The sequence below is a fragment of the Columba livia genome, chromosome 23 (assembly GCF_036013475.1).
Source record: "Columba livia isolate bColLiv1 breed racing homer chromosome 23, bColLiv1.pat.W.v2, whole genome shotgun sequence".
Taxonomy (NCBI): Eukaryota; Metazoa; Chordata; class Aves; order Columbiformes; family Columbidae; genus Columba; species Columba livia.
The window spans coordinates 4632150-4646027 of NC_088624.1; the positions used below are offsets into that span (position 1 = coordinate 4632150).

A 13878-nucleotide genomic window follows, 5' to 3' on the forward strand; every position below is an offset into this window, starting at 1 on the left:
CCTGCCAGGGCAGCCTTGAGAGAGAGAATTGTTTGACAGCGTTCGGAGGGGAGCTGCGCTAGGTCAGGACTTCAGAGCACGTGGGAACTGCAGGGTGATTTTGTGTCCTTTTGCTGCCTTTATGTCCCTTTTCCTTGAAGTTTGATTCTCTCTCCAAACTCTGAGAGAACGGATCTGAACTCTCCTGATTAAAAATAGCCCCATGTTAGTTAGTCAGCACCTTTCTCATCAAAGCCTTGCGAAAACCTTCCTCCTCAAACAGCTTGTGCTGAGCTGTCGGAGTTGTCTGGAGCCACCAACGCCAGCCAGCAGCTCAGCGAGGAACGTGCCCCTGCCTTTCGCTCTAGTGTCTGGAGACAAAATGAATCTCTTATTTTAATGAGTTGGGATTACTCATTTAAAACTGAAAAGTGGTGACTGTCACCAGATCGCCAGTTGTGGAGTGACCTTATGGGACATGGAGCTACGATCTGCGGGGGCTTGGGTACTCTGCCCTGAGCTGGTTTGCAGCCCAGCAGGTGACATTTCTTCTCCTGGCCTTGTCCCAACCTGTTTTCTGTTCCACAAGAGGGAGGGGAGCTCCAGAAAAGTCCACCAAAGCCATTCCGGGGTCTCTGTACTGGGTAAGCCTTCCAGTGAAAGGAAATACAGGACTTTGCGAGTCAAAAGGAGTATTTCTTAATTCAGCCTTTTAATCCTTTTGTATCCGTGAACCCTACCAGGTCTGTGTCTGTTTTCTTGACCAGCTGTATTTTGAAAGAGGCTTATTTCTCTCCCTTTTTCCCAAAAAGGGTCCTCTGATGTGTCACACAACGAAAATGTACAGCACCGACGACGGCGTTCAGTTCCACGCCTTTGGCAGAGTGCTCAGCGGTACCATCCACGCCGGGCAGCCCGTGAAGGTCCTCGGGGAAAACTACACCCTGGAAGATGAGGAGGATTCCCAGATCTGCACCGTCGGACGCCTCTGGATCTCAGTTGCGAGGTAGGGAAAGCTCCGGTGACTTATTCCTTTGAGAGAGGAGCTCCTGCTGGGGACAGGGACAAGGACAGTGCTGCAAGGGCCTGGAGCTGGCAGCAGCAAGCGCTGCAGTGACAGTCTCCGGCTTTTTAGGTACCACATTGAAGTCAACCGGGTTCCTGCTGGCAACTGGGTGCTGATTGAAGGGGTGGACCAGCCCATTGTGAAGACCGCGACGGTCACGGAGCCGCGGGGCAATGAGGAGGTACCGTGTGGGGCTTACGGAGCTGAGGTGATGGAGCACAGCCCAAAAGCTCCAGTACTGAGGTTAAAGAAACCTTATCTGGGAGGAGCGAGGGCGTAGGAGCCACCAAAGAGAACAACTTCAACCACTGCGTCTGACTCCAGCGGCCAGCGATCGATGCAGAGACCCAGCTCTTTGTCCTTTTCTGGTTTCAGGCTCAGATCTTCCGTCCTTTGAAGTTCAACACCACATCCGTCATCAAAATTGCTGTAGAGCCCGTCAACCCCTCGGAGCTCCCCAAAATGTTAGATGGTCTCCGCAAAGTCAACAAGAGTTACCCCTCACTTACTACCAAGGTATCGCTGGTGTACTTGTGGCTGTTTGCAGCTCGTGCTGTGCGCTGCCTTGTAGCCCAATCTTGAAAGTAAATGTTTATTTACTGTGGCTTGTTTTCTTTGTTGTGGGTATTTTCATGCTGTTGTGGTTGATCTCATAAATCACGTGGAAATAGCAGAAAACTGTAAATCTAGCAGAAAACCACACACCGTGCTGTGCCAGAGAGCACATCAGCACTTTCTGCTGGAAAAGATTGTGGGAGGTTTCCTTGGGGCTGCTCTGATTCCAACCAGTTTATTTAAAGCTGATCCTTCCTCAGGCTTATGTAGGAGCCTGGAAGGGCCCGTGAGCAGTGACGTTCTCAGTGAAACCCTCGCTTGTCTTGCAGGTGGAAGAGTCTGGGGAGCACGTGATCCTGGGGACCGGGGAGCTCTACCTGGACTGCGTGATGCATGATCTGCGCAAGATGTATTCGGAGATTGATATCAAGGTGAGAGAGGTTTTCACAGCTGGGGAGTGGGTTTTGTGCCCTTATTTCAGAAGAATGAGAAAATAAACCGAGCTGAACATACCATATGAATATTTTCAGGTCTTTTTAAAAAAAGAAAAAGGGCCGTTAGGATGCAAGGGCTGTTTGTACCAGCACTGGTGTGGCCAGCAGGCCCAGGGCAGTGACCGTCCCTGTGCTGGGACCTGGGGAGGCCAAACTGCCAATCCTGGGGCAGTTCTGGGCCCCTCACGCCAAGAAAACCCTTGAGGTGCTGGAGCGAGTGGAGAGAAGGGAACGGAGCTGGTGAGGGGCTGGAGCACAAGTGTGATGGAGCGGCTGAGGGACCTGGGGGGTTCAGCTGGAGAACAGGAGCTGAGGGGAGACCTTCTGATCTCTGAACTGCCTGAAAGGAGCTTGGAGCCAGGGGGGTCGGGCTCTGCTCCCCAGGAACAAGCGCCAGGAGCAGAGGAAACGGCCTCAAGTTGCGCCAGGGGAGGTTGAGGTTGGATGTGGGGACAATTTCTTCCCCAAAGAGCTGTGGGGCATTGGAACAGGCTGCGCAGGGCAGTGCTGGAGTCACCATCCCTGGAGGGCTGGACAGACAGACATGAGGTTCTCAGGACATGGGGCAGTGCTGGGGTGGGGAATGGTCAGACTCAATGATTTTCAGTGTTTTCAAACCAAAATGAATCTCTGATCTTATGAAAAGTAACAGTCTGACTCTGTCAGACCAGTGTGACTGAGCCTGCAAAATGGCTGGGACATGGTGAGCATGTTCCAGCTTTGCCTGTGCTTCAGCCATTGCCTGGCTGGCATCAAATAAATAAATTAAGCATAATTTTTCATACTTGGAATTAGTTTTAAACGTTCCTGTCTTGTTCAAATGAAGGAATAAGTAAATGTGTCTGTGCAGGCCTCAGTGGGTTGCACACGGGGCTGATTAAAACCCTGGCAGATGAACCAGATTTTCCCGTAGGTGTTCGAAGGTTTCAAACAGTCTCTTCAAAACAAAAAAGTGCTTGACAGCCTCACAGGTGTGTTGTCATTAATGCAGGTTGCCGATCCAGTGGTGACATTCTGCGAGACAGTGGTGGAAACGTCCTCCCTGAAGTGCTTTGCGGAGACACCCAACAAGAAGTAAGAGCCCATGGGCGAGCTGGGCGGTGGAGATGGGCAGAGTGCAGTGGGGATGGGACTTCACCCCCTCCCCAAACTTTTCATGAGCAACAACTTTGCCTTCTCTTATCCATACTTAATCTTGAAATGGATTTGTTCCTTCCTGGTGGTGCGCTGGTTTTCTTCCTCCCCCAGCAAAGCGTTACGAGTTGAATGTGTTTGAAAGAGGGAGACCTGGAAGTTAAGGTGGGCTGAATAACCAGGGTGAAATCTGGGGGCACAGGAGGTTGGAGCATGGAGCGGGTTGGTCTCCTCCCCAGGAACAAGCACCAGGAGCAGAGGAAACGGCCTCAAGTTGCGCCAGGGGAGGTTGAGGTTGGATGTGGGAACAATTTCTTCCCCAAAGGGCTGTGGGGCATTGGAACAGGCTGCCCAGGGCAGTGCTGGAGTCACCATCCCTGGAGGGGTTTAAAAGGCGTTTAGATGAGGTTCTTAGGGAGGTGGTTTGGTGCTAGAGTTGGGTTATGGTTGGACTCGTTGATCCTGAGGGTCTCTGCCATATGCTGAAGGTGGCTTTCCTGTGTTCCCCCATGGTTTCTGGTTCTCACCCTCCTCTATTCCAACACACTCTCGCCATGTTTGCGGCCTAATTTAAGGGAGCAGAATGCTTCCAGTTTTATGTCAGGCTTTGAACTGTTGGACACATGGAGTGAGCTGCTCCGGGGGGTGGTTCCTCGCGTTGGTGGGGATTTCCAAGGCGTGTGGGACACAGCAAGCGCTGGCTCTGATAGAAACATATTGCTGGCCCACGGGCTCCCTCGTGCAGCCCAGGCGGGCGCTGGACACTGGGCAGGAGGGACAGAACCGCGCTGTCCCTCAGCAATCTGGAGCCGAACAGGCTTCAGAGAGCAGTTGTTAAGCGCCCGGGCTGTCTTTGCATGCAAGGCGGTAACAGCGAAGGGCACGGGTGGCTTCCCTTCCCTCGCTGTGTTCCAGGCAGCGCGCAGTCCCCCAGATCCTGCTAATTACTGCCATTCCCATCATCCCGCAGACTAATTGCAACTGTCTCTCTTCTCAGGAACAAGATCACGATGATCGCGGAGCCGCTGGAGAAGGGGCTGGCGGAGGACATTGAAAATGAAGTGGTCCAGATAACGTGGAACAGGTGCGACCGGTTTGGGGAAGGCAGGAATCCTACAAGCAAATAACTGGGGGGATAAAAAGGGAATGTGGCACCTGCAAGGTGCTCGGTACCAGCCAACAGCTCTGGGCAGGAGTCCTGGTCCAATATTCCTACCAGGTATTCCGGGATCATCCCTCCCCAGCAAATTATTTGCTCCACATAAAAGGCTGAAGCGTTTTATGGCTGAAGGGAACAGGGATGTAAATATGTTGTGAGTGCAGGTCAGATACTTGTTTTCTAAAGTTTCTTCTCTTTTTCTTCTACAGAAAGAAGCTGGGTGAATTCTTCCAGACCAAATATGACTGGGATTTGCTGGCTGCCCGTTCCATCTGGGCCTTTGGGCCGGACGCCACTGGCCCCAACATCTTGGTAGATGATACGCTGCCCTCGGAGGTGAGAAACACGGGCAGGGGGGTGTGTTTGAGGGAGACGTTTGTCCTGCTCCTTCCAGAACCTGCAGCAAGGGCCTTCCTTTCAGGATTACTGTTTCGGAAGTTATTTTCCCTAGGTTTCCCAATGTAGAGACTCGGGCAGGGGTTCAAGAAACTCTCCCAAAATAAATAAGTTATTTGCAAGGTAGCTCAAGCTGGGACCTCAAATAAACAGAAGCTTATGGAATTATAGCCCTCCAATCCAAGCCTCCCGCCCCCGTGTGTCACTCCAATTGCAAAGTTAGAGTCTGGAATCTCCCCGTTCTTTGTTAATCTCTCCGTTTTCACCAGGCAGGCACTCCAAGGCCTGACCTCCAGCTGCTACTTTGCACGTGCAGCTGGAGAAAAATAAGTTATTGGCAGCAACCAAAACATTCCGGTTTGTCTTTTTTTAGATACTGTTCTGTTGCTTTACTTCTCTCCGGGGACGTGTCTCCCCTTATCTTCAAACTTGAACCACACTGAGGCCTTTTTTGCTTAATGAAGCAGGAAGTTCAAAAGTTTACAGCTTGCAGTCTAAACAAACTTACTTGCACTAAGGGAATTTTATATAAGAAGTTTCTAAGAATAATTCAGTAAGCTAAGGCAGTCAGTTCCCTAACAATTACCGAAATACGGGCTCGTTTAATTTGTGGCGTAGGTGCTGAGCTCTGCAGATGATGCTCCTGAGCTGTGAGAGGGAGGGATGGACGCTGGGGGTGTGGGACGTCACTGCTGCTCTTCTAGGAATGGGCTGTTAAACACCAGGGGCTGTCCATTGCTGCCTCCCGATGCAGGTGTGGTCTCTGAAGCTGTCTGTCTGTCTGTCTGTAGGTGGACAAGTCGCTGCTGGGCTCTGTGAAGGACAGCATTGTGCAGGGGTTTCAGTGGGGAACCAGGGAAGGGCCTCTCTGTGATGAACGTAAGTAGGACCTGGGGGGAAGTGGAGCTAATAATATACTTTAAATTCTTCTGTCTCTTAAGTGTTGAAGTGATTTTGTTGGTGTGGTCCCTCAGTCATAGCATCACAGGATGGTTTGTGTTGAAGGGACGTTCCCATCTCCCCCAGTGCCCCCCTGCCATGAGCAGGGACATCTTCACCAGCTCAGGGTGCTCAGAGCCCCGTCCAGCCTGGCCTGGGATGTCTCCAGGGATGGTTCATCCACCACCTCTCTGGCCAACCTGGGCCAGGCTCTCACCACCCTCAGGGACAACAATTCCTTCCTCATGGCCAGTCTGAATCTCCCTCCTTTACTTTCAAACCATCACCCCTTGTCCTGTCACAACAGGCCCTGCTCAAAAGTCTGTCCCCATCTTTCTTATGGGCCTCTTTTAAGTCCGGAAAGGCCTCACTGAGGTCTTCCCAGAGCTTCGCTTCTCAGCTGAACACCCCAACTCTCTCACCTGTCCCCAGCAGAGCTGTTCCAGCCTCAGATCCTTTCTGTGGCTCCTCTGGCCCCTTCACCAGTTCCCTTCCCACGCCACAGCCAGGGACAGCACTGGGAATGGGTGACAAGGGAGATACAAGAACCTCCCTGTTTTTCCTGGCTGCAGTTGCCACCCAGACACTGGCACTTGCCATCTGCCTGCAAGCCAGGGCCTGATAGCTGGCAAGCTGGCTCCCAGACCTCGCCTCTGCTCCTCGTGTAATTCAGGTGCAGATCACTGAGCACCCTGCAAGATGCGTTGCTGAATTGTTCACGTTTGATATGCAGGATTAGGACATGGTCATACTTTCCCCGCTGGAATTAAAATTAGGAGACCTTGTGTGGCTCCAGGTCTTTGTCTGGATGTTTGCTGTGTCTCTGGGGATGCACGGTTGGTGCTGGTGTGGCAGAGAACTTCCTCCTCGAGTCACTTACTGTCGTTTCTGCCCTTCGCAGTGATACGCAATGTGAAGTTCAAGATCCTGGATGCTGTGATTGCTCAGGAGCCCTTGCACCGGGGCGGCGGACAGATCATCCCAACAGCCCGGAGAGTGGTCTACTCCGCGTTCCTGATGGTGAGGACTGTGCTGTGCATGACGGAGACCGACGCTTACGCTGCGCTGGCTCCTGCAGGCCCCAAGGAGTGCGGGTGGCACATGTGCTGCCGTATCTGCCCCAAAGACGTCAGTTTAAACTGACTCATTTAGTAGGTTGAGAGAGGTTCTCCTGCCTCTCTGCTCTGCCCTGGGGAGACCACACCTGGAATCTTGTGTCCAGTTGTGGCCCCTCAGTTCCAGCAGGACAGGGAACTGCTGGAGAGAGTCCAGCGCAGCCACCAAGATGCTGAAGGGAGTGGAGCATCTCCCGTGTGAGGAAAGGCTGAGGGAGCTGGGGCTCTGGAGCTGGACAAGAGGAGACTGAGGGGGGACTCATTCCTGGGGATCAATATGGAAAGGGGGAGTGTCAGGAGGATGGAGCCAGGCTCTTCTGGTGACAACCAGTGACAGGACAAGGGGCAATGGGTGCAAACTGGAACACAGGAGGTTCCACTGAAAGATGAGAAGCAACTTGTTCCTGGTGAGGGTGGCAGAGCCTGGCCCAGGCTGCCCAGGGGGTTGTGGAGTCTCCTTCTGTGCAGACATTCCAACCCGCCTGGACACCTTCCTGTGTAACCTCATCTGGGTGTTCCTGCTCCATGCAGGGATTGCACTGGATGAGCTTTCCAGGGCCCTTCCAACCCCTGACATTCTGGGATTCTGTGATTCATTCATCCATTAATGTTTCCAGTGCCCTTGTGGGCTGGCAGATGGGTTTTCCACGCCGTCACGTTCCAGCCAGGCTGCAAACTTGTGTGCATCTGCTCTGTCTCCCCTTTTTGCTGCTGTTCAGCTTGCTGGGAAGGGTGGGCGTGCGGGAAAGGGAAGCATATGACTCATGGCCAGAAGGAGAAAAGCTCCTTTCAGCATTGGTTTGACGTCGGTTTGGGCAGCTGTGGGGCTGCAGGAGCCCTTTCATCCCCAGTCAGGCGCCGCGTTTGACCAGAACACGCCAGTCCCTGACTCTTAATTGAACCCAATGGTGTTTGCGCTGCTGGAGGCTCAGCGGCTTGTGTCCCTTTGTCCCCGCAGGCCACCCCTCGCTTGATGGAGCCCTACTACTTTGTGGAGGTGCAGGCTCCTGCCGACTGCGTGTCTGCGGTGTACACGGTGCTGGCCAGGCGGAGGTGAGCTGGGAGCTGCCACAGACACTCGCAGTCCTGGCGCTGCTTGTGAAGTGACGGGAGAGGGGGAAATCTGTGAGAAGTGACCGCTCAGGGCTTCCCCCACTGATCCCAGCCCATGGCGGGGGGGGATGCCAGGGTCACACGCAGCCTTCGGTTTGCGCCTGGTTCTTCCCGAGTGTCAGAGCAGGGAAGATATAAAGGGACATGAGACCCCACGGGAGCACTGTGTTCAGCGCTGTGGTCCCCAGCACAGGACACACATGGGCCTGCTGGAGAGGGGCCAGAGGAGCCACAGGAATGATCCGAGGCTGGAACAGCTCTGCTGGGGGACAGGCTGAGAGAGTTGGGGTGTTCAGCTGAGAAGAGAAGCTCCGGGGAGACCTTAGTGTGGCCTTTCTGGACTTAAAAGGGCCCATAAGAAAGATGGGGACAGACTTTTGAGCAGGGCCTGTTGCGATACAACAAGGGGTGATAATTTGAAAGTAAAGGAGGGAGATTCAGGCTGGGTATGAGGAAGGAATTGTTGCCCTGAGGGTGGTGAGAGCCTGGCCCAGGTTGGCCAGAGAGGTGGTGGCTGAACCATCCCTGGAGACATCCCAGGCCAGGCTGGACGGGGCTCTGAGCACCCTGAGCTGGTGAAGATGTCCCTGCTCATGATCTTTAGGTCCCTTCAACCCAAACCATTCTGTGGTCAATGACACACAGGCAGACTAATCTCTTGACGTGTTGACAGAGGCCACGTGACACAGGACGCTCCGATCCCGGGCTCTCCTCTCTACACCATCAAAGCCTTCATCCCAGCCATCGATTCGTTTGGGTTTGAGACAGACTTGAGGACCCACACACAGGGACAAGCTTTCTCGCTCTCCGTCTTCCACCACTGGCAGGTGAGTCTGTGCCCTGGTGAGACAAGAAGGACGCAGTAGCATGAGACAGAGCTCAGTGCCACGGCTCATGGGGCAGGACAACTCCTCTGGGGAGCATCCCCAAAGGTCTCAAGTTGGGGAGATTTGTACGCTAAGTGTCTGCCAGAAGCCAGGAGCCTTGTTCTGAGTCACATCACCCTTTGTCCTAGCGAGGGAGTGCTGAACGCTGCTGCTTGCTGAGCATAAGGGTCCTTTGGTGCCTGGAGAGGGGGTGTCCTAGTCTGGGAGAGGGGAAGCTGTTGGGTGCACCTGGTGCTCTGCAGCCTGGGGAGCAGAGCTTGGAGCAGGGTTTGAGAGATGGTTTTCCACACTTTGGCGTTGCCTCTCAGACAAGGCTTTTTTAAACCTGTGGAAAACAGGGTTTGGGATGGAACTTTATCCTCTGGTTTCTTCCCTGACTCAGGCAGGTTGAGTCCTGCCGAGCTGCCGCTGCGAGGTGCACAGCTGCTCATGGTGCACCAGGGGGGAGCAGCAGCAGCGACTCAGCCCCCAGAGCTGGCCTAAAGGTTGGGATATAAAAGCCTGAGGCTTGGCTCCGAAGGAATCAACACACCCGACTTCCCGAGAGGGCTGCGCTGACTGCGACCCGCGTGGGCTGTTTGCTTAGCAGGTTTTTAGAGGTCTCGATACAGCAGCACGTGGGGAAGGTGGGATGTGCTCTTGGCTTTGGTTAGCAACGCTGTATTAGTGACTTCTCGCAGGCACTATCACCAGTAGTGACGTGACAGTTTTTCTGTGCCAGGAGAGCAGATGGGGTGTCGGGGCTGTCACGCCGAGGCTGGGGGTGTCCTCAGGGCCATGGGGTGTTTCCCGCTGCAGTTCAGGGTCTCCAGGAGGTTGAACTATCCCCCAGCATCGCTCTCACATCCTGGCGCTGTGTTTCAGATTGTGCCTGGAGACCCATTGGACAAGAGCATCGTCATCCGGCCCCTGGAACCCCAGCCAGCCCCACATCTGGCCAGAGAGTTCATGATCAAGACCAGGCGCAGGAAGGTACGTTCTGGGAGTGATCCCTGTGGCGTCCCTCTGTCCACCTGTACCAGCAGCTGCGCTGTTGCAGTGTTGTCCCTTGGGCGTGCCATGTCCCCTGTGTGTTCCCAGCGTGGACCGATGTCCTTTGTGCCCTCGCTATTGATCCCCCCAGTGCTGCCCGTTGGTGCCTGAGATCGTCCTGTGAATTAAAGAATCATTTTGATTGGAAAAGACCCTTGAGGTCATCAAGTCCAACCGTTCCCCACCCCTGGCACTGCCCCATGTCCCTGAGAACCTCATGTCCGTCTGTCCAACCCTCCAGGGATGGTGACTCCAGCACTGCCCTGGGCAGCCTGTTCCAATGCCCCACAGCTCTTTCTGGGTATCAAGCTCCCTGTTGGGAGGGCAGGGAGCTGGTACATGTGCTCAGCAGCAGCAACCACACACAGCAGCTTCCCGAGAGACTGGGCTGCATCCCCAGCCCAGGTTTGGGCTGGGCAGCAGGTTTGGGGGGATTCTGCCCCTCTGGTGAGACCCCCCTGCAGTGCTGGTCCAGCTCTGGGTCCTCAGCACAGGACACACATGGACCTGCTGGAGAGGGGCCAGAGGAGCCACAGGAATGATCCGAGGCTGGAACAGCTCTGCTGGGGACAGGCTGAGAGTTGGGGTGTTCAACTGAGAAGAGAAGCTCCAGGGAGACCTTAGTGCGGCCTTTCCGGACTTAAAAGGGGCCCATAAGAAAGATGGGGACAGACTTTTGAGCAGGGCCTGTTGTATTAGGACGAGGGGTGATGGTTTGAAAGTAAAGGAGGGAGATTCAGGCTGGACATGAGGAGGGAATTGTTGTCCCTGAGGGTGGTGAGAGCCTGGCCCAGGTTGGCCAGAGAGGTGGTGGATGAACCATCCCTGGAGACATCCCAGGCCAGGCTGGACGGGGCTCTGAGCAACCTGAGCTGGTGAAGATGTCCCTGCTCATGGCAGGGGGGCACTGGGTGGACTCTGAAGGTTCCTTCAACCCAAACTGTTCTGTGATTCAAGCCACTGATCAATGCCTGATCCCTTGCAAATTCTCCCAGCTCCCTCTGAAACCTGAACGTTTCTCTCAGTGTGGGACAGCAGCGCTTTTTGTGGGATCTCAGCTGCAATGGCTGATGTGCAGCCGGAGGAATAACCTCTGGTTTTGTGCTTACCCTGCAGGGCCTGAGCGAGGACGTGAGCATCAGCAAGTTCTTCGATGACCCCATGTTGCTGGAGTTGGCCAAGCAAGACGTCGTCCTCAACTACCCCATGTGAACGTGCTGCTGCGGCACGCAGGCTGACCCGAGTCCTGGCCGGTGTCTGTCTGTCCTTCCCACCCCTGGTCGCCCAGCCCTGGCTCCTGGAGCTCAGGGCACGCAGGGAACCGCTCCTTCATGGCTCTAGAAGTCCCTGGGCATTTTTGGGCTGTGCACTCAGTGCCTGCCGCCTACAGAGAGCAGCCCCAAGCGCTGATACTTTTTGTGTTGTTAGTTTTCAGCCGCTGTGGCCTCCAGCGAGGAGATTTTCCCTTTTGCTCTCCCAGGCACATGGGTTATCCCCAGCTGCAGCAGAGCAGCGTGAATATAATGTCAGGATTACTAAGGACTGAGCCTAAATGTGCATCAAGCATTTCAGCTTTGCCCGGGGTGTTTTGTCTTGGGCAAGGCAATCTTTGGGCAGCTGAGGGAGGTGGCGATGCTGGAGCGGGGGGAGAGGCAAATGTGGCTTTTTCCTTTTTTCATACACCTTTCCGGAACCCTTATAAATGTTTAATACAAAATTCCAGGCGGAGCTTTGTCTGATTGCGCCGGGAAAAAGCAGCGCTGGGAGAGGCTCTGCTGTCACCGGTGCTCAGAGCACACGCTGTCCCCATTCTGCGTGTCCTCAGCGCTGTGTCCCCCCCCAAGGGCTCTGTGTCCCCCCCCAAGGGCTCTGTGTTCCCAGTCCCACCTGCAGTAGCTGCCTCACCCACCAACCCAGGTCACTCCTGTCCCACACTGAGATTTTCTTCCTTTCTCGCTGGCTCTGGGGCTCTGACTCTGTTTTCAGGGCTCTCACCAGCTGCTCATGCTCTGGAAGGTTTTTGTGCTCCCTGTTCTTCCTCGGGACTCAGCTCCATGTCCCTCCCGAGCTGTGCGGTGGAACCAGGGCTGGTTCACATCTGGGGACATTACCACCCTCTCTGTCCCCTGGCCCTGCTCTGCTGCTCTGAGATGTCCCTGGGCTTGCTCTGAGGCCACCGTGCTGAATTTGGCCACGGCTGCCTGGTCCAGCCCAGATTCACCTCTGGGAACCTGCCCCCGAGCATCCCCGCGCTCCAGGGGCTCAGGACGGCTCGTGGGGACACACAGCACCCCGGGAGCAGAAGGTAAAGCCGAGATGCCCCCCTAAACCTCCCAGCCAGCGGTGGAAACTGGGAGGCGCTGGGCTGCCGTAGGCATTGGGGGACAGGAAGCAGCACCAGGAAAGGGTGTCCAGCTGTCCTGCGGCGAACCGGGTCTGTGGAAACTTGATATTGCGGGGGGATCATTTGGGGCCCCCACCCACTGGTGGGGCTTGGAAACTGGGGAGGGGACAGGATTTCCTGCTGCTGCAGGGACACAATGTCACCCCTGTGTCCCAGTGGGAGGGCACGTGGGGCTGGGGGTTCCAGCCCTATCTCTGGGCTTGGCCTTTCCTGCGTGCAGGGCTGTGGGGGGTCCCCTTCACCCCCCACATCCGTCCCGGCACCACGGTGTCGCCGGCAGCGTGTCCCCTGTGCCCTGGGGTGCAGCGGGTTCAAGCTCTGCCTGGCACCGGAAAGAGCTGCCGTACCCCCACAGCCTCGTCAGGGCCGCTTTGCACCCCCCAGTAGATCCCAGTGCCAAACTGGGCCCCTGGGGACCAGGCCAGGCACCCCTGGGAGCTGCGCAAGCCCCGAATTGCTGCAGGGGTCAGCGTCCGTGGGGCCGGCAGCGCTTGGTGCCGCACAGCACGTCCCCACGCTCGGGGATGCGACCCCGGGGACAAGTGCTCGGCTGCTCCGTCCCATCGCAGCGAGGGGTTTTGTCCCAGGACGGGGACACGTGTCATCGTCCCAGGGTGGCCCTGATCCCAACCCCAGGCTCTCTGGGGCTGGAGGGTCCCATGGGTGCACCCATGGGCATCACCACCGGTCGCAGATGAACAGAACGGCGGGGTGCGCTGCCCGGGGTTCCCCGCGGCTCCGAGCACCCCGGGGTGGCGGGACACACGGGGCGGGCGTGGGAAGGAGCCGGTTCTCACGCAGCTGTTCCAGCAGCTGGAAAACGCTGACCCGCGGTGGAGCCCGAACCCCGGCCCTGTGCACGGGCTGGGAATTTTCCGCGGAAGCAGCAATTCCATGGGAACAGGGCCGGACCCCGACCCCTTCCCAGGCAAAGGACTCGTGCTGGGTGCCCCGGGGGGGTAGGTAAACTGAGGCACGGCGGCACGGGGACCTGCTGGCTCCATCCTTGGTGCGAGTTCATTGGGGATCAGCACAAGGACCCGCCAAGGGAGCAAATACCCCGTCCCCAGTGGGGTGACAAACAAGGAGTGACACTGCACCGACCCCTCACTTGTTCCCCTTTGTCACCATCCCCACTGGTTTCACAGTCCCTGAGGGGATGCGCTGCCCTGGTCCTGGTGTCCTTGTCCCCATCCTGCTCCTGGTGTCCTCATCCTTGTTCTGCTCCCAATGTGCCCATCCTGCTCCCTGTGTCCCCAGTCCCCACCCTGCTCCCAGTGTCCCCCATTCCCACCCCACTCCTGCTGTCCCTGTCCCACAGCCCTGCTCCCAGAGCCCCTGTCCCTGCAGTGTCCTTGCCCCTGTCCCGCTCCCAGTGTCCCCATCCCAACCCTGGTGTCCCTGTCCTGCTCCTGGTGTCCTTGTCCCTGTCTTGCTCCTGATGCCCCCACCCCCATAACGCCCCTGCTGTCCCTGTCTACAGCCCTGCCCCGAGTGTCCCCGTCCCTGTCCTGCTCCCTGTGGCCTTGTCCCCATCGTGCTCCCAGTGGCCCCATCCGCACCCTGTCCCTGTCCTGCTCCACATGTCCCTGTTCCGGAGGTGAC

The 13878-nt window shown here is 56.1% G+C and overlaps 1 protein-coding gene and 1 long non-coding RNA gene across 2 annotated transcripts in view; one reads left to right on the forward strand and one right to left on the reverse strand.

Annotated features, from left to right (window-relative positions):
• The window catches only part of LOC135576164 (uncharacterized), a 42992-nt gene extending 40365 nt beyond the window's left edge, over positions 1-2627 (reverse strand). Inside the window, exon 1 of the long non-coding RNA XR_010467804.1 lies at positions 2377-2627. This is a non-coding gene — a long non-coding RNA (uncharacterized LOC135576164). The remainder of the gene's footprint in view (positions 1-2376) is intronic.
• EFTUD2 (elongation factor Tu GTP binding domain containing 2) overlaps positions 1-11586 on the forward strand; it is a 25901-nt gene extending 14315 nt beyond the window's left edge. The window contains exons 16-28 of the mRNA XM_065039838.1: positions 792-985; positions 1115-1226; positions 1421-1561; positions 1930-2031; positions 3086-3168; positions 4226-4312; positions 4597-4723; positions 5575-5662; positions 6624-6742; positions 7796-7890; positions 8624-8777; positions 9702-9809; positions 10986-11586. Coding sequence (XP_064895910.1) covers positions 792-985; positions 1115-1226; positions 1421-1561; positions 1930-2031; positions 3086-3168; positions 4226-4312; positions 4597-4723; positions 5575-5662; positions 6624-6742; positions 7796-7890; positions 8624-8777; positions 9702-9809; positions 10986-11081 — 1506 coding nt within the window. The 3' untranslated portion in view covers positions 11082-11586. The remainder of the gene's footprint in view (positions 1-791; positions 986-1114; positions 1227-1420; positions 1562-1929; positions 2032-3085; positions 3169-4225; positions 4313-4596; positions 4724-5574; positions 5663-6623; positions 6743-7795; positions 7891-8623; positions 8778-9701; positions 9810-10985) is intronic.
• The last annotated feature ends 2292 nt before the right edge of the window (positions 11587-13878 follow it).